Raw genomic sequence first — 23,602 nt, 5'->3', positions numbered from 1 at the left:
CGACGAAGATGGCTATCGCCCGGTGATGTAATCCGCCAAGGCTGATGCCCAACAGGCGACACCAAGCCACGTGACTCAGCTCGGCGCGCTGTTGGCTGGTTAATTGATTGTGGCTGGTGCAGCTGTCCCCAGCCTCTCAAATTTCGCAGCAACTCGATTTTCAAACGGCAAGCAATTCCCACACTCACCCGGCCCTCGAACCACGTCCCCTCCCTCTTTCTTCACCAATTCGCCTTTGTTCCATCCAGCGCATCGCACCCAGACCCGATCGCGACTTCTCTGGCCGACGCGCATTGCATTGTCTGGTACAATTATCTCAACATCATCGCCATTTTTTGGTATTTTGCGCAACTGTCGGCTTTGGTGCCGAAGACGGCGCTTCGACCACGCGCCCGTTCACCAAACAACGCAACACGCGCTTTCTTGTTTACCCTCCTCCGCCACCCCGACAACCCAACAACCCACCATCGTGATCTCCAGCAACCACACCGGTCTGCCCCGCGCACCCCTCCGCCGTCGACGTTCGAGATCGACAACCAGTCATAGCTGTATATTATTCATTTGCACTCGGTAAATCACCTCACTTGCTCCCGGCACTCCCGTCGCCGCCATGTTCTGGTCGGGCACGCTTCTCAGCGCCACCGGCCCCTTGGCCAAGGCATGGCTATCTGCCAACCAGGAGCGCAAGGTGTCGAAAGTCCAGATTTTGCAGCACAATCTCCAGGACAGTGTCGACGCCATTATCGCTCCCAACGATGCCCCCTTAGCTCTCCGTCTCTCCGGCCAGCTCCTGCTAGGTGTCGTTCGCATCTACAGCCGCAAGGCCCGCTACCTGCTCGACGACTGCAATGAAGCTCTTGTCAAGATCAAAATGGTAAGCGTTCAGCTCTTTGATCCCAGCTGCGCGAGACAATATGATTTCTAACATGCGCAGGCTTTCCGTTCGACTGGCAATCATGATATTCCCACAAACTTGCACATTCAGAACAAGGAAGCTCTAATGTTGCCTGATAAAATCACAATGTACGACAACCTCGATTTGCTCCCACCACCAAGCTCGGATTTCCTTCTGTCACAACTGGAAGCGATCACTGCGACGCCCTCTATGGCCCGCAAGGCTCGTGCGCTGAACCGAGATACATATCTGCAAGAGGATTTCAACAATAGCCAGTTCCTTCAAAATACATATCAGGATGAGGACGAGGAAATGGGACTCGGTAATTTCGATGACGATCTCGGTCTGAAACTGGATTTTGGTGAGGATATTGTTGAAGGATCAAGGCTGGACCGGAGCGTGGAAATGGGCAGAGATGCGCCTCCCGTCCGGTCTGTTGAGGACGACATGCTCAGCGAGATGGACTTCGACCTGGGGAAGGATAGAAACGAGCGTGCCGTCTCCCTGGAAGGACTTGACTTTGGCGATGGCGTTCACATCATGGATGATGAGGGCGATATCGCCATGCCAGACGATGTCACGCTCAATATTGGTGATGCGTCTGCGATGCCCGCAGCTGCTGGCCCCGATATGAGCCGCGCCCGCATCTCGGAGTCCCCGCTGTCCGACATTGATGAGGAGTTTGCCAAGGAGGTTGAGATGGAGTACAGCCGCCACATGACTACCGATCTGTACGAGCCTAGTGACGAGCCAACCGCCACCATTGCCAACGCCCCTCAGCGCCAGAAGAAGAGAAAGCTACTCCAACCTGATGAGCAAACTGTTCTGTCTACTCAACAGATCAGGGAACAGCAGGCGAAGCGCGACAACATCTTGAAGCCACAGTCCTTCCTCACTCACGACCCGTACATCACTGGTCTTGAGGACCTTCACAAAAATGGTGGCTTTATTCAGAATATTTTGTTTGAGGGCCGCAGTGATGGGTGGGCTCCCGAGCTGAAGGGTCTCTTGTCCCTTGGCTCGATTCGGCCAAATGAGCTCAAGCGGAAGCGCGATAGCGGCGTTGCCGACATGGAGACGGACGAAGAGCAAAACAGGTCCAAGTCTCCCCGTCTTGAACTTCCCGCCGACGAGAGTGTTTTCAACATGGACGGGACCGTTATTGGCAACCAGTCCATCGCAGCCGATGGCACAGTTCTCGATATTCCCGCTGATGAAACTGCTGTGCTGCAGCACGACGAAGAGGGGGAGAGGCGCCACGAGGCCTCTAGCCCGATGCCCAACTTTGATGAGACTAGCGTTCCCATCGTTCACCCCGCTGACAGCGGGCCCGTATCGATTGGCACCAAGCACGCTGTCCATATCCTGCGCGACCTCTTCGGTGCTGAGGCAGAAACCAATGCTGAAGTCCGCAAGAAGAATGCCGTTGTCTTCCAGGAACTCCTGCCAGAAGGAAGGACAAGCAAGGCCGATGCCACCAAGATGTTCTTTGAGTGCCTTGTCCTTGCCACCAAGGATGCCATCAAGGTCGAGCAACCCGAGGGATCCCTTGGCGGCCCAATCCGGGTGCGCGGCAAGCGTGGTCTCTGGGGTGACTGGGCCGAGAGGGAAGCAGGTGGTGAGATGGCTCGTGAGCAACATCAAGATAACGAGCCCGGGCATGCTGTGGCTACGACTGCTGCCGTGTCTGTTTCGGCTTAGAGTCCAGCGCGGCATTGACGGCATAAACAGCATTCAACCTGGTGTTTTGGGTTTGCTTTTGGTCTCGGCTATTCACTGTACATCATTTGCCTCTTGGCGGAATTATCTAGGAAGGCGGCGGCGCATGGACGGCTATCTCATTTCCCTTTGTTTTCTTTTCTTTTTTATATTCTCTTCTTAACAAATGTTTTCACACGGTCGTCAAATACGAACCGAGTGGGCGTTTTGGCGTATCGGGGAAAGGGAGACAACTGGAAGATACCATTGTTCTGGCTGGGCAAAAAAATGTAGTTGTTGTTGTTGTTGTTGTTGTTGTTGTTGTTGGTGGTGGTGGTGGGAGATGTGTTATTGGAACCCGTTTTGTTTTTCTGTTTACGTCATTCAGAAAAGGAACCGTCATTGGGGGGTTGAGGTGGACAAGAAGAAGGAAGCCCCTGTTGGTGATTAGGATTAAGGGGGCACCGCTTGTGTTGATTATCTCATTTTCAGCATTTGCACTCATGGCGGCAGGTGGTTGGCAAAGTTTCGATAAGCCAGGATTATTCCTTTTGTTGATGCAAAGCGGGCGGTTCATGGTTTGGGGCGAAGGAGCGCAATGAGTAATTATGTCAACTGTTATGGAATGCAGTAGTGTAGGATACCATTTGCTGCGCGCAACGAGAGAAGAGAAGAGGGGGGGAATGGAGGATGATTTTCAAATAGTCTAGCTTAGGTATATCTAGTATATTCGGTTGAATATGATGCTAGTTCGGTCATTTGTGTTGTTTCTACTGGTTCGTGCTTTGGTGGTTGTCGCTTGTTTGCTCAGTTGTTTACCTGGGCGATACTCACCCATCAATTGTTCACAGTGTTGGCTTTCATAGATGCATTTCAACTTGGGAGGTAGACGACTGGTGACGGTTTTATACCACTTGATAGACTGAGACCTGGCTCAAGACACTGTCAAGCCCCATACTGATGAGTTTCTCCTCCTCCATGTCACAGCAAAACCATGATCACAGCGGGGGGGGAATGGTAACAGTCTCTTTGAGTATGTGGCATGCCATCCCCAGGTTGGAGTGCGTGCCCATCTTTCTTTGCAATATTTGCAATTGCAAATCAGGTGACCAAAAATTGTAGCAGTGTCTCTGAGTAGCGTGCCATCCATCATCCTCGGACTGGGAACTTGGAGCAGGTGCAGGCCTTTCTGTAAATGTTTGCAAGGTTGCAAACTAACCAAAGGCCCCGGAGGGCGAGGGAAGAAAAGAGGAAAGGAAGAGTAGGGGAGGGCGGTTTCTTATTCTTGGTGTTGGTGTGGTCTTTGCATAAGCTTAGGGTCTGGTGGGGTTTGTGACGTTCACGGTGGGCATGTTTGGGGTTTGGGGTGGTTGATTTGAAGGATAGGATTTGTTAAGCCATATGTGCTTAAGTCAAGTGGGTGGTGGTTTAGATGTGAATAGCAGTCTAAGATTGACACAACTGATGGCTAGGTAAGCCTTAGGAGGACAAGCATTTACAAAGAACACATCAGGAGATCGTACCTAATAACAGTTATATATAATGGCTTGCTGATATCAACATCTATATAACACTTCATTAATTTCCCTCATATTGCAAAACATGCCAGTCATACCGGTGTTTACAACCTTTCGCCCTCACAACGCCAACTTGCTCACCAAGTTCGCAAAGGTTTCCTTGTCCAACCGCTCAGTCTCCCGCTTGGTCACATTGGCTTGGTGAGCCTGGACCTGCGCCCCAGCGTCGTCTTCAATCCCAGAATACTTGTTAATCCAACCCAGCACAGTCTTGTGCCAAACAAGCGAGTTCTCAGGTTTGAGCACCCACTAATTCCATGTTAGCCCCCCTTTATCAGAATGTGTGAAAGAGTAAAACTTACGTGATTCTCATCAGGAAACACCAACAACCTACTCGGCACCTTCTTCGCCTGCAAGACATTGAACGCCGCCAGCCCCTCCGTAACAGGAAGACGGTAGTCCAGCTCGCTGTGGATGATCAACTCAGGCGTGGCCCACTCGTTCAAATGGTTCGCTGGATCCCACTTTTGGTACCCCTCCTTGTTCTCGTAGATGGTCCCCTCAAAGTCGTGGATGGGGAAAAACAGCTCCTCAGTTGACCACTGGTTTGAGGTGGAGAACACTCCATCGTGGCAGACGAGCGCCTTGAACTTGCGGCCGAGGGGGTGGCCTTGGATCCAGTTGATCATGTAGCCGCCGTAGCTGGCACCCAGTGCCACCGCTCTGTCGGTGTCCACGTAGTCCAGATTGTCTTGGATGTACTCGAAGGCGTTGACTAGGTCGTTGTATGGCTTACCGCCCCAGTCTCCCTTGATTCCGTTTTGTAGCGCCATGCCGTATCCCGTTGAGCCTGTGGGGTTGGGACTGACAACGACGTAGCCTTGCTCGGCAAAAACAGCTGGGTTCCAGCGGGTCGACCAAGAGTCAGCCCAGGCGCCTTGCGGGCCGCCGTGGATCAAGAAGCAGAGGGGGTACTTCTTCTTGGGGTCGAAGTTGGACGGTCTCATGACCAATGCATGGACATCATAGTCGCCAGCACCTTTGAAGGTGATGTCGTCAACGCTTAGCCGAGAGAGACCGAAGGATTTCCCTTGCTTGGAGTTGGAGGAAACTATGTGGAACGTGCTTTGAGAGGGATTGACAATGCTGTAGCAGGAGTTGTCCACCAAAGAAGTGGAAGTTACGAATAACCTGCCGGCCACAGGAGAGTGGGCCGAGACGGTGGTGCTGAGGAGGCGCACATCGCTGACAGAGCCGTCGGTTGTCGTAATGACAGAGGGTAGCTTCTTGCCAGCTTCGCATGGGGTAGAGGGAAGTTGAAAGATGAGGTTGCGAGCTCTGTGTTCGGCTGTGACGTAGAGTGTCTTGTCGTCGGCAGACCAGAGGATGGCATCTGGACGGGCGTCCCAGCCACCTTCGCCGTCCTCAGTGGCATAGAACTCTTCCGCCTTCAACTCGTCGAGATCTTTGACCAAAAGCAGACGGGTCTTATCGCTCTCATACTGCTTGCTTCTCATCCGCGTAAACACAATCTTGTTTCCATCATTCGAAAACACCGGGCTCTGTGAATACCCTTCCAACCCCGGCGTCTCAACCAACCTCAGCTTCGGCTTCTCCTGCGCCAACTCCTTCAGCGACAGATAATACAAATCAGTCTTTGTATACATCGCCGGATCCAGCTTTGGATCCTTCGCCACAAACACCAACCCTTTCGGCCCAACATCAAAGTCCCCCGTCCCCCCAAACGGCGGCACCGGCGAGCTCAACCCCGTCCCATAGAGCGCATCCACCAACCCCTCAATCTCAAACCCTCCCTCCTCCTTCCTCCTCAAAAACCCATACCTAATCGAGTTCTTATTCTCCGAACTCCACGCATCCCAATGCCTCACAAACAACCCATCATACACCCTCCCACTCGACAACCCCTTCTCCTCCGTCACAGGGTTATATATCTCCCCCTCAGGCGTAACCACCACCGTAAAACCCAAAACCCACCTCCTCCCCCTCTCCACCTCCCTCACCTTCACATTCCCAACCCCCCCCTCAAACCTCTTCACAACCCCCTTATTCCCCCTCACATCCCCCCATTTGATCTCCATCTCCCCCTTCTCCCCAACCCCCTCAACCCAAACAAACTCCTCCTCCCCAACCCAATTCGGCTCCGAAGCACCACTCCCCTCCACAACAACACTCGACTGCCCATTCGCAATCGTCAACACCCTAACCTCCGACCTGCGCTTATGCTCCCCAAACGAGTACGTCGACACGGTATACAGCGCCAGCGTCCCGTTACCGTTCGGCACAGCAGCCGACCGCCGCGGGGCAGAGAGCATCACCTCGGGCGTGAACTTTGTCGCCATGATGGTCATGTTGCCGGCTGAATCCCTCCAAACCGGGCTGGCAATAGCTGGGTTGATGATGAATGCCAAGAAAAAGAGGGTGGTAAAACAGACAAAGAAAAAGGTCGTTTCTACTCCTGGGAATAATAATAATCGCCGTCTGCTGCGGGGGAACAATTGTTTGAGCTCAGAGACAACAATGGCGGTGGTGCTGTTGGTGCCGTCCAAGTGAGGGGCAGCACCAGCACCACCACAACCGTCAAGGTGCTTCCCCTCCCCTGAACAACCCCGCATTGAGAAACAGCTAAGACCTGCGGCTGCTGCTAGAGCTTCTTCACCACCACTCCCATCGTCATCGTCGTATCCGTCCCACCTTGGGTCTTGAGCTTCCCCCATCTCTGACGTAAAAAATCTGGCAAATAAATGAAAAGAAACTCTCAAGAGTGATGAGAATAATGTCATCGGGAGAAGCACTTCTCACTCTTTAAATCCATTCTCCCATCCCCCCCTAGCAGCAACCCGTTCACGTCCAAGATTCAACCCACAAAGGCGCTAATCACCGCCTATGGTTGGAAGAACCATGGCACGACATGCCAGTGGTGTAAGCATCAGGACTTCCAGATCCGGCAGGAGACAAAACATCTCGCCATCTTCCTAACCTTGACATCCGAGCCTTCCGGGCCCCATTGCAACATTCCAGCCCTTATTCCCGGTGCTGGATAGGAAACCTCCCGTCCAGCATATGCAAAGCAACCTTTAATCCCCGTGAAAAGTCTGTCCGACACAAACTTGATCCTCCAGACAAGATACAATCCTGTTTTGTTCAGACAACTGCCATAAAACTACTCGTACAAGAATGCCGTCAACACCGCCAGTCTAAACGCCGTTTGCATCTTGAGGCCATACCTCATGCCCAGATAAAAAAGAAAGAAAAAAGAAACGCCATTGGTATCATGCCATTCGCTCCCATCCATCCTACCATAAAATCACAACTTCCATGTTGGTACAATACCGTCCCTGCTCATCACCACCTTCTTCAAGTGATCTCACTTCCTCCCCGCCCCAAAGCCAGTCCTAATTTTCTTAGCATCACGGGAATCAGTCTCACTATCTCCGTCCCCTTCACCCGCCGCCCCTCTTCCTACTGGCCTTTTACTGCTCCCCTTCTTCCCCGCCTTACTCCCCCCCCCATTCCCACCCCCAGCACTAGTAGGTGTCCCAACCTTTGAACTGTCTCCTCCAGCAAAACTCCCACTGATCGGCGTAGGCCCTGGCGTGCTACCCGGTGTGACACCCTCGGCAGCCTGCTGTTGAGCCAACTGAGCCTGTGCCGCCAGATTGTACGAAATCGAACTACGAGAAAAGACCCTGTTGGCATCATTCAACACCCCCCCTTGCATCCCACCACCACCTCCACCACCGCCCTTTCTCCTCGCAGCAGAAGACGAAGGAGCGCCTGGTCCCTGCCCAGCGCCGCCTCCTCCCTTGGCATAGTTGTCGAACCCAATGATGATGTTTCCGTGCGGCGTTGATTCGAGGTACTCCGTTTCCTTTTGGAAAATGTGTTCTTCTTGAGCGGCCTGTTTACATCAATCCCCGTTAGCTCCCTGCCCACAGTCACTCCAGAAAGGGTCAAACCCACAAGTCTCTTATCCAGCGCCCTCCTCTTCGCCAACAACTCCTTAAGCTGCGCTCGTTGTTTCTCGTAATAGGGGATTCCAGCCGCCGCTGCAGCCGCCGCCTGCTGCTGCTGCTGCTGCTGCTGCTGCTGCTGTTGTTGTTGTTGTTGTTGTTGTTGTTGTTGTTGTTGCTGCTGCTGCTGCTGCTGCTGCTGCTGCTGCGCTTGCTGTGACTGTTGCGACTGCTGCCCTCCTCCATTTGCGGCAGACGACTCGTTCTTAACAGGTGTGTTCTGATGCCCCCCCGCGGTCGCGTTATTCCCCACAGGTTTTGTTGTAGCAGCTCCGCCTCCCTCTCCTCCATTCGAAGATGTTGTATTCTCCGTTACCATGACTGGTTGTTAAGCAGGTGGTATGATGACGAAAGACGCGTTGAGAGATGCAGAAAAAGCGCGTTGAATCGGTGTAAAGTGAGTGGGTGCGTAAACGTGGGGTGTGGTGCGCGTGCAAAGTGATTGTTTCCTCCCTGGTCTAAAAATGCGTCAGTCAAGAACTCGGGCCTGGACATGTCGCGGTACCGAGTCTCGGGCCTCTTACCTTGTTGGCGCCTCAGTGGACCGGGATGAAGCCCTTAGTGGTTGCAGTGCGTTGTCGAATTATAGTGCGGGCATGAGTAACGGTGTGTAGGACGGCGGGGGGAGCAGCCGTGCTCGGGGCAACACTGAATCCACGACTCTCCGCAAATCAAAACCGAACACCATCCAACAGATAACACAGCTAAAAAAGGCAACACCGATAGCCGAACTAAGAAACACGTACGACCAAGCCGTCAAGACCGCCTCCGCAACTTCCCAGAACCACTCCCAGGCCCTTCTCCAGGACCACCTGATAGCCTGCCAGGACCGGCGAGTGATGAACTTTTGGAAAACAAACAAATCGGCCTTGATACGGAGTACTGCAGGCCGAATTGGATGCCAAAAGTCGATATTGATGATGTCCACGATGATGTCCACTCTGTCCCAGACCGTCCTCCAGAAGGCCATTAAGTCCATATCGTGTGAACCGAAAGGATGTCAAGACAAGCAAGAATGGACTGTAGCAAAAAAAATGCTGAAGTTATAAAGCCGGGTAGCAAGTGATGATACTTGGATTGAATTGGGTTGCTTCTCAACCAATCCTGGAGCTGGTCTTTTATCTCAGAGCATGCGACTCCCATCTTCTTTCCTTCTTTCAACTTGGAAGCTCTGCCTCCTGCCTGAACTTGTAATTTCGAGTGGGGGAAGGTGCCCCCCACCCACTCTTCACGTCACAAGAAGATACAAAGGAGGCAGTCACGACTTCAATTGTCTCTCATCAGACCACACCAACGCCCAAGCTGTGATGATCCGGGGCAGTGACTTCCGACCGCAAACCAGGTAGGTACCTATATCCTGGGAAGGAACCATTCAGAACTTCATCACCCTCTCTAATGCCGCACAACCCAACACAAATTTCAAGTACACGTCCTTGCCACTATATTATCACAGCTATTATTTTACTACGCGATCCACACAGAGGCTGCTAAAAATATGCTCAAATAAACAAGCCAAGACAATATTTTGGGGGTTTGTAGTCCTCACAGAGCCGCCTTCCAAACCTCAACGCCTCGAAACGCGAGTCTCCCAAAGCCATGCTAATGTCCTTCCTGTTTTTTTTTTTCTTCTTTTTTTTCTCTGATGTGGTTCAATGAACGAATAAGTGATAAACAGCTTCAAGCACCGTTAGCCTCAACCACGTCACTACTTCTTGAGGATCTCATCTGCTTGATCTTCTCCTTGAGCTCCTTCTCCCGCTGCTCAGTGTCGATTTTGGACTCCTGCAGCATAAGCAATAGTTAGCCATCATATCTTGCAAATACTTGGAAACTTCGGGGAACATACCTGATCTTGGCTTGACACCGCCGCATCGTCATGGTGGGCTTTGGGGGGTCTGTCTTCAGCTCCTGAACCATCAGCCGATCTGTCCCGTTTGGAAAGTTGTGAAGATGCAGAAGAGGCCCTGCTTCGTCCTCCTCTTTTATCCCTCGAACCACTGCGGCTACGTTTTCTATCACGAGATCGACGACGTGGAGAGCGGGAACGGGATCGGCGTCGTCCGTAGGAGCTAGCAGGACTAATGCTACGGCCCGTACTGCGAGAGCGGCTCCTACTCCGATGTCGCTTGATGTCGGGGGAGACACTCCTGCTTCCACCTCTTGACCGTCTGGGGGGAGGGCTTCGGCTTCGGCTTCGGCTTCGGCTTCGGCTTCGGCTTCGGCTTCGGCTTCGGCTTCGGCTTCGGCTTCGGCTTCGACCAAGAGATCGGGAGTAGCGAGAGGATCCGGAAGAATAGGAAGGAGATCGACTGTACCGCCGATTTCGGATCTTGGATGGACTGCGTGTTAGACTGCGAGAGCGGTTGCGGGTGCGGCTCCTGCTCCTGCTTCTGCTTCTGGTTCTGCTTCTGCTCCGGCTGCTAGATGGAGAATAACGGCGACGCTTTGGTGAAGGTGAGCCCCGGTCGGATGCTACTGATCGGGACCGGCTACGGCGGTCGGCATCCCGGGCAGGGGAGCGGCGTCTTTTGACTGTATCCCTGTAGGGAAGTGGTGAGCGAGAACGACGGCGTCGACGAGGGGGACTAGCCGATCGCGAATAGGACCGTCTCTTCCCATCCACACTAGGGCTGCGAGAGAGAGATCGAGATCTAGACCGAGACCGGGACGAAGCCGAGCGCACAGAAGGCGACCGTGAGCGCGACCTGGACCTTCTCCGCCTATCATCCCGCCTATCTCCCACCCCCCTTCCGCCACGACGGAGCGGTGAACTACCCCGTCCGCCTGGGACATATGAATCCCTCAAGCCACCCCTCGGTCCTCCTCTTCCCCCACGGTCACGGTATCTCGGCGGCGACCTCGACCGTCTCTCATCACCTCCTCTGCCCCTCCCAAAGGGCCGATCTCTGTTGTCGTCCCTCCCACCTGGACCTCTCCAAGAATCACCTCCCAGTCTACCCCCTCCCCTCGGCCCCCCAGCACCTCTCCCTCTCTCAGCTCTATCACCCCTCCCACCAAACCCCCTCTGAAAGCTATCCCTCCTCTGATTCTCACTATCCTCTCTCTTCTGCCTCGCCTCCTCCTGCTCCCTCTTTTCCTGCAAGAGCTCCAGCTTCTTGGCCTCCAGCAACTCCTTCGGCACGCCCTGGGGAGAATCCTGCGCACTCAGTAGCAGCCCCCACATCTCCTTGCAAAACCCGGGCGTGTCCTTGTCGAGAAAGCCAGTGAGCTGAATCTGTAGAGCTTTGATATCGGGGTGGCGGCTGGATTCGATAAGGTTGAACACGAGTTCAATGACAACATCGTCTTCGTTGGCAAGGATTTCGGTTATGCGACCTGCGATCCATCTGATTTCTACTTGTTAGACCGAGGTTCCGACAAGAGATACGGACAGAGCGCGAAAAAAACCAAAACAAACTTTTTCATAACCTGGAGGTTGACCTTGGTCATGTCGACCTTTTGGTTGAATTCCGGTGGGAATTTTGTGCTCTTGAGGAGCTTTGCATCGACGCCTGTCGCCATGGCTGCTGCTGTTTGGTGATTGAATCTCTCGAGATGTAATAACCAAGAGGCGGTAGATGGTAAGATTGGCCGGGCTGGCGGCAATGAAGAAACTGAAATATAACTACGTGATGGAAGCAAGCGGCCGACTCAATGGAACGAAGGATGTTGTCAGAGGTCGTTGTTGTCTCGTCCTCCAAAAGATTGGACGTTGTCGTGACGCGCTCCCAAAGAGAAAGTTGGACCGCCAGCAATTTCTGTTTGTCAGGCAAGCACCTGGGAAGAAACAAAAAGTGGGGACGCGATTTGCAGGCCGGATCCACTTGACGCCAGCGGAGCGGTGCCAAGAGGGGCCGGGGACAGGGGTTGGGGTGCTACAGTAAATGCTAACGAATGCGGGGCAGCACCACGACCACCTCTCTAACTGGGACTGGAAGAATGTCGTGTGTCGCATTGTTGAGATTGAGAACATATTACTCATGATTAGAGAGAATGAGCTTCAGAAGTCAAAAATATCCTCCGCTGTATCGATTTAGAAAGAATAATCTTACAGTCTACCAACAACCACAAGCCGTGAATAAGGCAAGACTGTCACAATCGCGACGAGGGTACGTATGTACATGTAATCTTTCAACAGCAAGGTATATCAGACAACCTAGCTGTAAGGACAGTGCTGTTGTTCCTTCCATCAGTCTCGGCACCAGTTTTGTCTCTCCTCACAAGAAGAAAATGCAAGTTCCAATATCAACCCAATCCATTAACCACAACATGATCCCTATCCCAGAAGGCTGTCTGTATGAGCCTGTTTGGCCCGAACTCCATGATAACGCCGTATACGATAATCGATGCTGCTATCGTTGAGTAAGTGAAAGTTCCGTCGTGCTATCCTCAATGAGAGCAGCTGCCCGTTGAGTTGTTTTGTCGGTGGTAAACGCCAGCCAGATCTCATGAGTGTTTGGGATAACTGTATCTTGACTTGTTGGCGGTTTCGCCAGCGAACCCTGTTAGCGAAGTAGGCCCCTTCTCAAGTCTCTCCTGTTGTTGTCTCGCAAGCTGCAGCGACGTGATCTTCTCCCTAAGCTTGAGCAAGCTTCGATTATCTTGGTCCTTCAACTTCGCGCGGATCTCGTACAAGGCCATGAGTGAGCCGGCTCGGTCGACATCGTCGTCGCTTATCTGCTGTGGTTCAAAAGTACGACTTTTTTAGCATCGGACCGAAGTGTGATGGAGACAAACACCAAGCCTTGAGCGACGGCAAGGAATACTGCTCACCTCTCCACGAGGGGTTCCCGGTATTGATCCATACGAGGAGTTGGCTCGTGTGTTGGGCGGTGTAAGAATGCGACGACCGTATTTATCAAACTTGGCCGGCGAAGCGGTACGGGAAAGGAAAGAAGAAGAACCCAGAGAGCCGGCGGAACCGGTGCGCTGGTGATTGCGCTGACCCGGGCGGATCGGTGGCCGTACCAAATCAGAGGGTTGGCTGGCGTCGGAAGGGGCAGTGGTCGTAGGCTGGTTGAGATTCTTGTTGGCGTTGACCAAAGCCACAGCGGCCGAAGCTTCCTGCTGTGGCAAAATTTTAGCAAGGTTCTCATGTCTTTTGACAGAGCGCGTCCGTGGGCATGGCGTATATATACGTACAGCTGCATTTAGGTCGCTAAGGTCAGCTAGCATCTGTGCCAGTTGAATGCTCTCCATGGCGAATACTGTCTCCGAAAGCGGTGATAACTCTGGTGTTATTTCTGGAGCGTGTAAAAATGCAAAAGGCGCAAGGGGAAAGGCAATGAGACTGCTTTGTCTTGATGGCTGTCAAAGGGTTGGTGGTGGCCGCCGTGAGGTCGAAGAGTGCAGCCCGTGACGTCTTTGCTGTGGATTCCGTGGCCTTTCTCAATGTCGAAATCCTGCTTCACGGGTGTGTGTGGTGTCACAAACCGAGATTTTCCGGGTGAGGCGAAAGAGAGAAGCCGCAGTTTTATGCTCTCACCAGTTACCAGCTGGTTGCTAATGAAGTGAAGCTGGCTGGAAAGATGGGAGGGAGAGGGTGTGTGCGGGCTACGTATCTCAAAACGGCCCGGGCTGGTTGCTCTTGTTCACCCAGCAGGCTGAGTCGCTGGGGATGCAGGCCAGCACTGACCCAAGTGCTAAGCTTTGGCTTTGTCCACTGAAGATTGGTGGGGTCCCGGTCCCCTGTGATCCGAACAGGGGTCGGCAAATTCCATTTGTCTTCTTGCGTGGGGTCCCCCGCACTTTGACCCTGCAAGACATATCACGGCATCTCGTCGCCTTCTTTTACGATCTTCTTAACGATGGGAAAGTTGCCAATGTTAGCCATTGGTTGATCGTTATCTCTTTGATGATGAACAGGGCGAGAATATGCCGTTCAAGCCCGTTTCCGCCCCTTCCACAACGATCCAACACCACTCCCACGTGGGTTTTATGGCCTCGACTGCGAGTGTACGTCGGCAAATGCTGAGGCCGACAATGAGTTCTTTGTGTCCAGGATGGCCAGGCTGAGCCGGGCCGTGGCAGGGGCGAGTTACTCACTGTGTTTGAGATCCGTGCTTTTCAGAGCTCTCTTGTCATGATCTTGACCTCCACCCGGCCCAACACTGGTCTCGTCATACTTTGGTGCCGTGTATGTGTCGTACAGTTTCAAGTCGAAGTTCAAAGTGTGAGAAATTATGCCCGAGAGACACTTAAACTACTCCGGTCCTTCTCTTCACCGATTCGAGACCCTGTGCCTCGATTTAGAAGCAAAGCCATGTTGCAGTTGCAGATGGGCTCGAGGATGACATTGAACAGCGAGCAATGGCTAGCTGTTGTTGCTACCCAGCTCCACATCTCCACTATTCCTTCAATTGAAGCATGAACTTCTCGATTGAAGCAAAGTCAGACTAGGGTTTTAGAGAGTAGCTTATATCGCAATACCAAGATATCATCCTTCCTCGGTACTCACCCAGTCACAGCAGGTGTGAAGTTGTCACCGTAAGCAATCCATCAACACTCTTTTCCCAACCGGGGTCGGCATTCCTTCCGGTGCTTCCATTGCTGTCGTTGGGATTGGTTACTCCAACCTCAGCCAATTGACCAATTGACCCGAACCGAGCTCACATCGTAAGACGGGATCTCTCACTTTGGCAGGTACTCTGCAGAGGGGGGTTACCATACATCCAGACACCTTGGATTGCGTATAAAGACCGGTTATCTCCAGCGGGGAAAAGAAAGAGAAAAGATGATGATCTTCCGGAGAGGTTTGGCTACGGCCACAAACGCAACCACAATGGCGTCGCTCAAGAAGGCTGGCAAGGTCGTGTGCATTGGCCGCAACTATGCGTGTGTGCTCCCTCATGCCTACCTGGTAATAGGAGTACTAAAGCTAACTTGAACAGGGACCACATTGCTGAACTCAACAACACCCGCCCCAAGCAACCCTTCTTTTTTCTGAAGCCTTCTTCCTCCATCTTGGCCCCCGGGGAGGGTCCGGTCGTCCGCCCCAAGGGTGTTGACCTTCACTACGAAGTCGAGCTCGCCCTTGTCCTCGGCAAGCGTATCAGAGACTTTGATGAGAATGACAACAAGGCCGCTCTCGACGCCATTGACAGTCAGTTCTCATCTCATCTGCGCTTCCCTTCCCATCGAACTAACACATGATAAAAAAGGCTACGCCCTCAGCATCGACATGACCGCCCGCAACGTCCAAAACGAAGCCAAGAAGAAGGGCCTCCCCTGGGACATCTGCAAGGGCTTCGACACCTTCCTCCCCGTCAGCAACGTCATCAACAAGTCGGCCATTCCCGACCCCCACAACATCGAGCTCTACCTCACCGTCAACGACAAGGTCCAGCAGCAGGACTCGACCGAGCTGATGCTCTTCCGCATCCCCAAGATCCTCGGCGACATCTCCAAGGTCATGACCCTCAACCCAGGCGACATCATCCTCACTGGCACCCCCAAGGGCGTCGGCCCGGTCGTTCCCGGCGACGTCATGAAGGCTGGTATCAGAATCAACGGCAAGGAGCTCGAGGAGGCCAAGATTGAGGTCCAGGTGGAGGAGTCAACTGGTGCTTACCAGTACGGCGAGACGTAAAATGTTTTTTTTTTCCATGTATCCAAAACAGATGATTTTTTGCATATACACCGCTAGAAACCCCCAAGTAGAAAAGTAAATATACACCAAAAAATCAAGCCTCCTCCAAATTAGGATCCTTCAGACTCCCCTCGGCGGGCTTCCACGCCGCCACCTCCCCACACTTTTTACATGTCCTCTTCTCCTCGTCTTCCTTGAAAGCCTCCACCGCAGCTTTGATCTGCGTCCCCAAATCGGTGCAGTGAAAGCTCGCCTCGTGAACAATCTCCTTGCATGACTGGCAGTACCACCTCATCCGGTCGATGCTCCCCTCTGGACGCTTTTGCTCGAGGACGATGCCAACGGTGTCGGCGAAGCGGACGGGGTTGTGGGGGGTGTTGGGCGGGAGGAGGAACATGTCGCCTTGGCGGATGATGATGTCCTTGAAGGTGTTGTTGTCGGTGGGGTCGACGATCTTGAGGAGCATGGCGCCGCGGTGCTGGTAGAACCATTCGGGGGTTTGGTTGATGTGGTAGTCGGTGCGGGCGTTGGGGCCGCCGACGATCATGACGGTGAAGCCTTCGTTGTAGACGCAGTAGTTGTTGATGGGGGGTTTGAGGAGGTGGGAGTTTTCTTCAAGCCTAGGGGTGTGTGTTAGTTTGGTTAGAGATCAAAGTGGTGATATTGGAGACTGAACCATTTTGGCAGGTTGATGGGTTGGGTGAGCATTTCGATGAGCGTTTGGTTGGATCTGTGAGAACAAGGTTAATGAGAGCAGCTAAAGGTATGAGATGGACTTGGAGGTGTGATAGTCTGGGACGGGTGAGTGAGCGAATATGAAGACTTGTCATTCAGCAAAGCGCTGCGGGTATCATCGGGAGCTTTGCTCAGTGCTCGTGAGATCAGATGAGAGCTTCACCCTCGAGATCTTGAAGCTCGGTGGTCACCCACCTGTCAATGCCGAGAGGCTTAGGTGTACAGCGTCACAACTGTAAAGCCTGTATGTTTGATGATGATCTTAGTTCTTGAGATTTTAGAAATATGTCTCCATTCCCAAATTCCCTCCGTCATCAACCCAGACCAACCCCGCCATCAATCCTTTCCAAGCTCCTGCCCCGCGCCCCCGAGACAATGCCGAGTCGCCCTTCCCCAGAGCTGATTATCAAAAGTGGGGCCCCGTGCATGGATCCACGGACCCCTGTTCGCGTCTCGTTCCCAACGTTGGGACAGATTTCATGCGCAACTTGAACCCCGAGTGAGAACTTCTTCACCATAATCTCAGTTCCTCACTTCTCTCTCACGATTCTCATTTGTTCTGTCTTTTTCACTCACAAAGTAAACGCGAAAATGGATCACTCTCACCACGACCACTCCCATCACGAAATGATGGACCACTCGGCTCACATGGGCCACGGTGATCACGGCGGTGATGGCCAAAACATGTGCAACATGAACGTGGGTCCTTTTCCTCATATCCCTCTCATCAAAACATGATACTGATATGAGAGAAAGATGCTCTTCACCTGGGATACCAACAACCTCTGCATCGTCTTCCGCCAATGGCACATCTCCTCCAACTTTTCCCTCTTCGTCTCCCTCCTCGCCATCGTCGCCCTCGGCGCCGGCTACGAAGCCCTCCGTGAAGCCATTCGTCGCTATGAAGCCGCAGTCACCAGACGGGCCAACTCCGTCCCTCGTAAGTCATTCTTCATACTCTTCCCCAAATATTCCATAGGCTGAGACGATGTGTTTTTCCTTTGGTTCCAAGGAGAAATCGAGTCTCGATATCAAGACGAGGAAGATCATGAACAAGATGCTGAGACAGCCCCCTTCTTTGGCGCTGTGATTACAGGCCAGAACAGAGACGAGGTCACCAAGCGGGCGCACATCATCAAGAGTGTCTTGTATGCGGTGCAGAACTTTTATGCTTTTATGATCATGTGAGTATCCTTTCGTAAATGCACTCAAGATGGCAACCTGACAAGATATAAGGCTCATCTTCATGACTTACAACGGCTGGGTCATGCTCGCCTGCTCCTTTGGCGCCGGCCTCGGATACCTCTTGTTTGGCGGTCAGACCACCGTAGCAAAGGAGACAGCCTGCCATTAACGATTTCTACTGTGTAATCTAGTCTCATGTGATCTACACCTGTCTCACGCCCAAAAGAATAGACCATTTCATGATTCATACCCAAAACAATCATCTCACATCTTACTGCCTTCCTCTTTCTTGGTCATAATCTCCCCCGCCTTCTTCACATCCTCTTTGGTGACTGTACTCCCCCGTCTCTTCTTCTCCCCCAGCCTCCCCAACCTTTCCAATCCCTCAATGATCCTCTCATCTCCAAAATGACTGTTATGTTCAAACTCTGGCTTCTCCCCATACGCAATCGTGGCCGCATCCACCAGAATCCGAGCGGTCATCCCCCAGACTTTGTACCGCTTTTCCTCTTCCACTGGCTCCTCATCAGGGCTGTGATCTTCAGCCAGTGATGCCAAACCCCCCTCACGAATTTTAGGTTTAGTAACCCTCTGGTTAGTGACCGGGACATAAAAAAAGTGCATCCGCCAGGGCTCCTCGTGCCATTCCGTCCAGGAGCCATTATACCACTCCCCTTCTACCTTTTCGTGACCAGGTTCATCGGTTGACCTGAGGAAGTTGTGAAACGGGGCGGAGAACACGGCGGCGACTTCTTTGGCGTCGAGTCGCGGGATTAGGGAGTCTTCAGCGGTGATTGTTGGGTTGGGCTGCGGGGAGACGGGGTTTGACTGGGGGGAGGTGGCGGTGGAGGAAGGGGGGGAGGTGTGCAGGAGGGCGACGACGGGGCGGACGACGAGCTCGGTGCGGGCGAGGTTGGCGGGGAGGTAGCAGAGGTGTTCGATTGTGAAGGGTGGGGGGAGGTGGGTGTTGTCGAGGGGGAGGCCGATTTCTTCGTAGGCTTCGCGGCGGGCGATTTGGTCTTTTCGCAGTGGTCAGTAGTTGTTCAGGGTGGTGAGACGATGGGGGAGTGGTTACAGGGTGTCTCGTTGATGGTGTCCGCCTTCCCACCTGGCAATGCTGCATGACCTGGTACATAGAAGTCAACCACACATTCCATGTAGTATCATCTCACAGCAACCCACCAGAAAAACTCCTCAACGTCGCCGCCCTCATCGTTATCACCACCCTCAAATCCCCCTTCCGGTCCGCATACAACAGCAACAACACCGCCGCCCGTCTACTGACAGGCAACCGATCCCACAACGGAAAAGGAGGCGGCTTGAACGCCCTCAGCCTCGCAACCGCCGCCTGCCATTCCAGACATCAGTCACCATCTATCTCATTCCACTCATTGACCCCAAAGTTCAACTCACAGCAGAAACAGCATTCAACGGCGCCATGGTCTCCCTTTTCCAGTAATACGCCCCCTCGTCTTCCTCCCTCTCACTTTCTTCCTGTTGAGTATCTAAAGCGGTGGGACTCAAACTCGGTGAATCCTGCAACCCCTGAACTACCGTCTTTGTTTCTTCCTGGCCTGGTTGGGCTGGAGTAGAAATGAGATCTTCTTCTTGTTGTTGGGGGTCTTGTCGATCTGACTGATGAGGCTCAGAGACCATCAACGTGCTGGTCATTTTCTGCGGCCAAAGCTTAGGTTGGTTGGTAGGTTAAAAGGGGGGTGAGTAGTGAGGGGAGGTGGCTGGATAAGCGTAAGGCTCGGTCGGATAAGGCGGTGCACTGCACTCTGGAGTGTACTGCATAAGGTAGGAAATGCACATGGCAATGTTGCGGGCACTTGACTAGACTGGGGAAATGCAAATGCGGGGCGGGTTCCGGGAGTCAAAAGCCGGAGGAGTGCTTGTCATAGGTGGACCTCGGCCGGCCGGTGTTCTGGAAGGGTTGGGTGTCGTCGAAGGGGGAAAGGGGATGGGGAATGTGGGGTAACTTTTTGTTGATGAAGAAAGAGTGGGGGGTGACGTGAATGTTGACCTGGAGATATATGCATTTCGAGTCCAAACGTCAACGGTATTCTAGATGGAAGAACGGGAAAAAAAGACAGTCGAACGACACTATCATGATCAAGTTAAAATCAAAAAGTTCGCTGGGCATCCACACTTTGTTTGATTGTGGTGTACAGCGCCGAAAACCGTGGGTTGTGCGAGGATTTGAACAGGAGGCTCTGTCACGGATGGACAGGAACCCTGGGAGGGTATTTTGGACAACTTTCCTGCCGGCCAGCAGGCTTACCACTTGACCATTGGCCAGGAGCAACTGTTCCTTGTTGAGGGGTGTATGTCTAAACTAATATATATACCATGGTTCAGTTGTTCTCGAGGAAGGAGCAACACAACATGGAAAGACTCGAGACGGCAGTCACAGAGCAACATGGAAGGAGCTATTCCTCTCGAGCCCGCTCCTTCCCAAGTAAGAAGATAGACTAACCCAGGAAGCAAACCACCATTAACCGCACTTCAACCCATCAGCCTATAAATTTGAATCTATGTACACCACCCAGTATAATCACAACACACTCCCCCTCCTCTACCAATGCCCCAAAACCAACACTACGTTTACCATCCCAAAATCCGATGTAACCACATCTGCCCATAAATCTCAATACCCAAAACACCAGCTGTTTCAACCCCCCTTCTACAAAACATTCCTCACCCCCTCTACCTCCATCCCCTCCTTCTTCTGTCCCTCTATCTTCTCCCTCTCCTCCCGCTCAATGACACTCTTAGTCCTCCAAGGAACAAGAATACCCAACCCCACCGCCCCCGTTCTCGACCCTCCATACGCCGCTCCGTCAGCAAGCAAAGTGGTGTACCCAGGAATTTCAATCTCTGATCGTGTTGCGTTCGAAGGTTTAGGACTAGGCGTTGGCCTCGGACTGGTACCCCTGGTTTGCTTGAGCGGGTTATCCAACACCGACACTTGTGCTGTAAAAGACCTGGGCACAAACGGCGGTGGGACATGCACCGGCGGTAGCGGTAGAGAAGCTGCAGGGCTATATCGATTTTCCGTCGCAGTAGCACCTAGCCTAGGCCTGACAGCCGGACTGCGGCTATGACCCTGAGAAGAATCGCTTCCTCCTGCTGGGGTCTTGCGATACCTCGCCGGAGGGGAGGAAGTGTTTCCCCTTGTTGCAGTAGCGGGAGGAGGAGGAGGAAGGGAGGCAATGCTACCAAATGTTGTTCTCGGTGGCGTCTCTGTTGCTGATAATGTCGGGGCTCGGGACCAGATTGAGTTGGAGTCAGTACCAGACGCGGTAGCTGTATTTGCCGCCGAGAACCGGGCAGACGTCACGCCTGGGGTGCCACTGGGCGTTGAGACTAATCTTGGAGTTGAAGAAACAGACGTCCCGTGAACATAAGTTGCCACTCCTGGGCCCATCCAGATTGGGTTGTCGTTTGGCGGAATAAGCGTTCCTTCACCCATCAACTCGTGGGCTGACTTTGACCTGTCATATCCAGCAAGCATCGAATGTTTTGACGCCCTTGCGGATGGAGTTTCGTTGTTGGCAGCCTCAGTCTTGTGCTTGAATGGTGTGGCACCTTCCTCCTGGCCCAAGAGCTGACCCTCGTCGCCATAGACTCTGATCTTGTTTTTGAGTTTGGAGCGTCTCCTTTCTTCGGGGGTTTTGAATGGAGCCGTGGCAGCAGCTCCTGCCTTACTGATAATTTGCGAGAAAGATAAATGATTTGGTGTTGTGGGGGTGGTGGGCTTCACGTCTGATCCGAACTGATGTTGGATCTGGTGTAGGGCTCGCCGCTGCTGTGCCGATTCTAACATCAGGTTGTATGGTCCTTTCTGCTTAGAAGGAGATCGAAGAGGTGTTACTGGATAAACACCTGTAGAGCGCCTAAAGACTTTGCTGAGGATGGAGCTGTACCTTTTCGGGGACGTGGGGGAAGGGGAGAAATGGCTCGACCAAGCATCGTGTGACTTGGCATCGATGCTGACGGTCTGAGTGACAACGTCACTTCCTGGCCTCGATATAGTTATCGACCGAGTGCCCTGCGTCCTCGAGATGCTGCAAGTTCGTCTGCCTCGGCAGCCCATACTTGAATCCCTGTCTGCGTGGACTTCCCCGTCAAGGTCACCAAGCCTATTACCGTTGTCGCCGGGCGGGGAAGGCTTTTGAGATGGAGAGGGTGATGGGGAACTCCGCGATGGTTTGCGCGAGTGGGAAGAGGAGGGAGGGTGGATATGGAAATGGGAAGGGCCGCCAAAGGTGCTAGTACTCGCCATGACAGACCGGTCTCCAGACTGGAGGTGCCTCTGGGGGGCGCTTGTGGCACTTAGGGCGCTAAAAGCGCTGCTCCCCGAGGGGCGGCGTATGCTTTGCAGCTGCTGGCCTTCGCGCGGGGACTGATAGTAATGGTATGAAGAAGGAGGCGGCCGAGGGGGAGAAGCTAGTAAAGGTTTGGTCGAGTGGTGGCTGCTACTATACCAGCTACTTGGCTCGCTGCTTGCGTTCCCTGCATCTGCTGTGTTCATCTCGGTCAATTGGATGCCCTTGATGATTTGCTCAAGCGGTATGTGCTTCGACGAGCTCGCTGTCGAAGAGATATGAGCAGGAGAGTTAGGGGGTGTTTTGGACACCATTTCCACAGCTGCTTCATGATACATGTCGTGGCTGGACCTGTGCTCGTCTGAATCCGGTATGCGGTAGCCTCGAGACCAAGCATGATCATCATGCACGGCGGATCGTGGCGTCTTCTTCAACGGTGAGGGTCCCGGGGCCACCTTCTTTTCTCGAGGGAAGTCAGGTTTGTTGCGTCGAACAATGTGTGAAGTAGGAGAAGATGCATGTGGAGTCGAACCCAGTCTACTCCCTGGAGGGTTGAGGGAAGACGCATTAGAAGGGCGCCTTTCCTCGGGTTCTAATGTTCGCAACGCGGTGTTGATGTCCATCAAAGTTGTGTCAGAGATAGCTGTGACTGGCTCTCGACTGACATCCTTCTGCAGAGGAGAGGTCACCGACTGATCGCTCAATGGAGAGGGCAGCCATGGCTCTGTCAGTGAGTTCTTTGGTCCTTCTGTCCCGGCATACTCGTATTCATGTAGTTGTCGGCGTAGCTCCACTTCTTCGGGAGCGATCTGGGTATTTGACCTGTTACAAGACACGTATGCGGTCATGTGGTGTGTTGTGTCGATAGACCCTGCTCTTGATGCTGAGGTACGGAAGCCATCATGCCCCGTCATCTTCCATAACTTAGGAAGCGCCGATTTTGGCTGAGGTGAGATGACATCGTCAGATGCACGAGTCGGAATGGAAACGTGGGTGTGAGCTGGCATTTCTTGTTGATTACCCTCCTGCTCCTGTTTCTTTAATACCTCGCGTTGGTCAGTGTCGAGTGAAAGCATATCTTCGGTACCCGCAAATGCCACATTCATTTCCCTGCTAAGAACAGATACTGATGATAGTCTCCTATCTGGGGGAGGCGGAGGTAGGTTCTTGGTGTGGTATCTCTGGACCTGTTCGACGGGGGGAGGTAAAAATTGGTGGGCGGCTTGCATCTCTGCCCGGGCCAAAGCCGAGACTGATCCATTGGGGTGCTTCGTGAAGGCTACGTCGGGACCCATGATCGGGGGCTCCTATATCGTGTCAAACATGTCATGCATAGTTGATCGGATTGAACCACGTTTTCCGAGACAAGGGACATGGTTGAGATAAAAGTGGTTGAAAGCGGACACGGGGAATCTCGCGTGGCTGGCCAAACCAGACTGTCGGGACTTTTGCAGCATCACGACAAAGAAACGGAAAACCCCCGATGCCGCGCAGCACACCTGACCCCTTTCAACCATACCCAGGGCTAGCTGCGGGTGACGGAACTTCTTCGGTCCTCGTCTTTGTTGGAGTTGGTCAACCACACCATCAGGTCTTTGTCTGGATCAATAAAACTAAGCGGA

General features: G+C 53.0%; 11 protein-coding genes across 11 annotated transcripts; 3 read left to right on the top strand and 8 right to left on the bottom strand.

Annotated features, from left to right (window-relative positions):
• The first annotated feature begins 39 nt into the window (after nucleotides 1–39).
• MCD1 (sister chromatid cohesion protein 1) lies at nucleotides 40–2,974 on the top strand. The gene is made up of 2 exons (XM_062941667.1): nucleotides 40–874; nucleotides 935–2,974. The coding sequence occupies exons 1-2, from the start codon at nucleotides 611–613 to the stop codon at nucleotides 2,594–2,596; spliced, it is 1,926 nt and encodes a 641-aa protein (XP_062804548.1). The 5' UTR covers nucleotides 40–610; the 3' UTR covers nucleotides 2,597–2,974.
• A 1,059-nt stretch (nucleotides 2,975–4,033) lies between these two features.
• QC764_104280 (uncharacterized protein) lies at nucleotides 4,034–6,911 on the bottom strand (the record flags this gene model as incomplete). Its single annotated transcript, XM_062941666.1, has 3 exons — nucleotides 4,034–4,054; nucleotides 4,117–4,419; nucleotides 4,473–6,911. The coding sequence occupies 2 exons, from the start codon at nucleotides 6,909–6,911 to the stop codon at nucleotides 4,231–4,233; spliced, it is 2,628 nt and encodes an 875-aa protein (XP_062804547.1). The 3' UTR covers nucleotides 4,034–4,054; nucleotides 4,117–4,230.
• A 190-nt stretch (nucleotides 6,912–7,101) lies between these two features.
• On the bottom strand, nucleotides 7,102–8,460 carry EAF6 (chromatin modification-related protein eaf6; the record flags this gene model as incomplete). The annotated part of the gene is made up of 2 exons (XM_062941665.1): nucleotides 7,102–8,029; nucleotides 8,092–8,460. The coding sequence occupies 2 exons, from the start codon at nucleotides 8,458–8,460 to the stop codon at nucleotides 7,496–7,498; spliced, it is 903 nt and encodes a 300-aa protein (XP_062804546.1). The 3' UTR covers nucleotides 7,102–7,495.
• A 1,358-nt stretch (nucleotides 8,461–9,818) lies between these two features.
• Nucleotides 9,819–11,663, bottom strand: QC764_104260 (uncharacterized protein; the record flags this gene model as incomplete). Its single annotated transcript, XM_062941664.1, has 4 exons — nucleotides 9,819–9,923; nucleotides 9,988–10,321; nucleotides 10,382–11,488; nucleotides 11,560–11,663. 4 exons carry the CDS (start codon nucleotides 11,661–11,663, stop codon nucleotides 9,819–9,821), a joined length of 1,650 nt encoding a protein of 549 aa, XP_062804545.1.
• Nucleotides 11,664–12,587: 924 nt separating this feature from the next.
• QC764_104250 (uncharacterized protein) lies at nucleotides 12,588–13,814 on the bottom strand (the record flags this gene model as incomplete). Its single annotated transcript, XM_062941663.1, has 3 exons — nucleotides 13,284–13,814; nucleotides 12,915–13,208; nucleotides 12,588–12,821 (listed from the first exon to the last, which is right to left on the bottom strand). The coding sequence occupies exons 1-3, from the start codon at nucleotides 13,338–13,340 to the stop codon at nucleotides 12,588–12,590; spliced, it is 585 nt and encodes a 194-aa protein (XP_062804544.1). The 5' UTR covers nucleotides 13,341–13,814.
• Nucleotides 13,815–14,581: 767 nt separating this feature from the next.
• Nucleotides 14,582–15,837, top strand: QC764_104240 (uncharacterized protein). The gene is made up of 3 exons (XM_062941662.1): nucleotides 14,582–14,975; nucleotides 15,032–15,243; nucleotides 15,302–15,837. The coding sequence occupies exons 1-3, from the start codon at nucleotides 14,875–14,877 to the stop codon at nucleotides 15,727–15,729; spliced, it is 741 nt and encodes a 246-aa protein (XP_062804543.1). The 5' UTR covers nucleotides 14,582–14,874; the 3' UTR covers nucleotides 15,730–15,837.
• Nucleotides 14,689–16,437, bottom strand: BNA1 (3-hydroxyanthranilic acid dioxygenase; the record flags this gene model as incomplete). Its single annotated transcript, XM_062941661.1, has 2 exons — nucleotides 14,689–16,349; nucleotides 16,406–16,437. The coding sequence occupies 2 exons, from the start codon at nucleotides 16,435–16,437 to the stop codon at nucleotides 15,824–15,826; spliced, it is 558 nt and encodes a 185-aa protein (XP_062804542.1). The 3' UTR covers nucleotides 14,689–15,823.
• Nucleotides 16,438–16,680: 243 nt separating this feature from the next.
• Nucleotides 16,681–18,393, top strand: CTR2 (copper transpport protein). The gene is made up of 4 exons (XM_062941660.1): nucleotides 16,681–17,163; nucleotides 17,221–17,404; nucleotides 17,477–17,648; nucleotides 17,701–18,393. Exons 1-4 carry the CDS (start codon nucleotides 17,056–17,058, stop codon nucleotides 17,816–17,818), a joined length of 582 nt encoding a protein of 193 aa, XP_062804541.1. The 5' UTR covers nucleotides 16,681–17,055; the 3' UTR covers nucleotides 17,819–18,393.
• Nucleotides 17,914–18,806, bottom strand: PCD1_2 (8-oxo-dGTP diphosphatase; the record flags this gene model as incomplete). The annotated part of the gene is made up of 2 exons (XM_062939778.1): nucleotides 17,914–18,668; nucleotides 18,725–18,806. 2 exons carry the CDS (start codon nucleotides 18,804–18,806, stop codon nucleotides 17,914–17,916), a joined length of 837 nt encoding a protein of 278 aa, XP_062804540.1.
• Nucleotides 18,807–18,817: 11 nt separating this feature from the next.
• On the bottom strand, nucleotides 18,818–19,481 carry PCD1_1 (8-oxo-dGTP diphosphatase; the record flags this gene model as incomplete). Its single annotated transcript, XM_062939777.1, has 2 exons — nucleotides 19,063–19,481; nucleotides 18,818–18,997 (listed from the first exon to the last, which is right to left on the bottom strand). Exons 1-2 carry the CDS (start codon nucleotides 19,318–19,320, stop codon nucleotides 18,818–18,820), a joined length of 438 nt encoding a protein of 145 aa, XP_062804539.1. The 5' UTR covers nucleotides 19,321–19,481.
• Nucleotides 19,482–20,335: 854 nt separating this feature from the next.
• QC764_104190 (uncharacterized protein) lies at nucleotides 20,336–23,275 on the bottom strand (the record flags this gene model as incomplete). Its single annotated transcript, XM_062941659.1, has 1 exon — nucleotides 20,336–23,275. One exon carries the CDS (start codon nucleotides 23,273–23,275, stop codon nucleotides 20,336–20,338), a length of 2,940 nt encoding a protein of 979 aa, XP_062804538.1.
• Between the last annotated feature and the right edge of the window lie 327 nt (nucleotides 23,276–23,602).

Source organism: Podospora pseudoanserina, chromosome 1 (genome assembly GCF_035222485.1).
Source record: "Podospora pseudoanserina strain CBS 124.78 chromosome 1, whole genome shotgun sequence".
NCBI lineage: Eukaryota > Fungi > Ascomycota > Sordariomycetes > Sordariales > Podosporaceae > Podospora > Podospora pseudoanserina.
The sequence above is the reverse complement of the archived record's forward strand: the minus strand, read 5'-3'. Positions and strand labels throughout refer to the sequence as shown.

Bases quoted from the DNA above. Each gene is read 5' to 3' on its own strand.
- MCD1 (XM_062941667.1), top strand. From the start codon at position 611: ATGTTCTGGTCGGGCACGCTTCTCAGCGCCACCGGCCCCTTGGCCAAG. The intron at 875-934 runs GTAAGCGTTCAG...TAACATGCGCAG, and splicing joins CTCTTGTCAAGATCAAAATG to GCTTTCCGTTCGACTGGCAA.
- QC764_104240 (XM_062941662.1), top strand. From the start codon at position 14,875: ATGATGATCTTCCGGAGAGGTTTGGCTACGGCCACAAACGCAACCACA. The intron at 14,976-15,031 runs GTGTGTGCTCCC...TAACTTGAACAG, and splicing joins TGCATTGGCCGCAACTATGC to GGACCACATTGCTGAACTCA. The intron at 15,244-15,301 runs GTCAGTTCTCAT...ATGATAAAAAAG, and splicing joins CGCTCTCGACGCCATTGACA to GCTACGCCCTCAGCATCGAC.
- CTR2 (XM_062941660.1), top strand. From the start codon at position 17,056: ATGGATCACTCTCACCACGACCACTCCCATCACGAAATGATGGACCAC. The intron at 17,405-17,476 runs GTAAGTCATTCT...TTTGGTTCCAAG, and splicing joins ACGGGCCAACTCCGTCCCTC to GAGAAATCGAGTCTCGATAT. The intron at 17,649-17,700 runs GTGAGTATCCTT...ACAAGATATAAG, and splicing joins TTTTATGCTTTTATGATCAT to GCTCATCTTCATGACTTACA.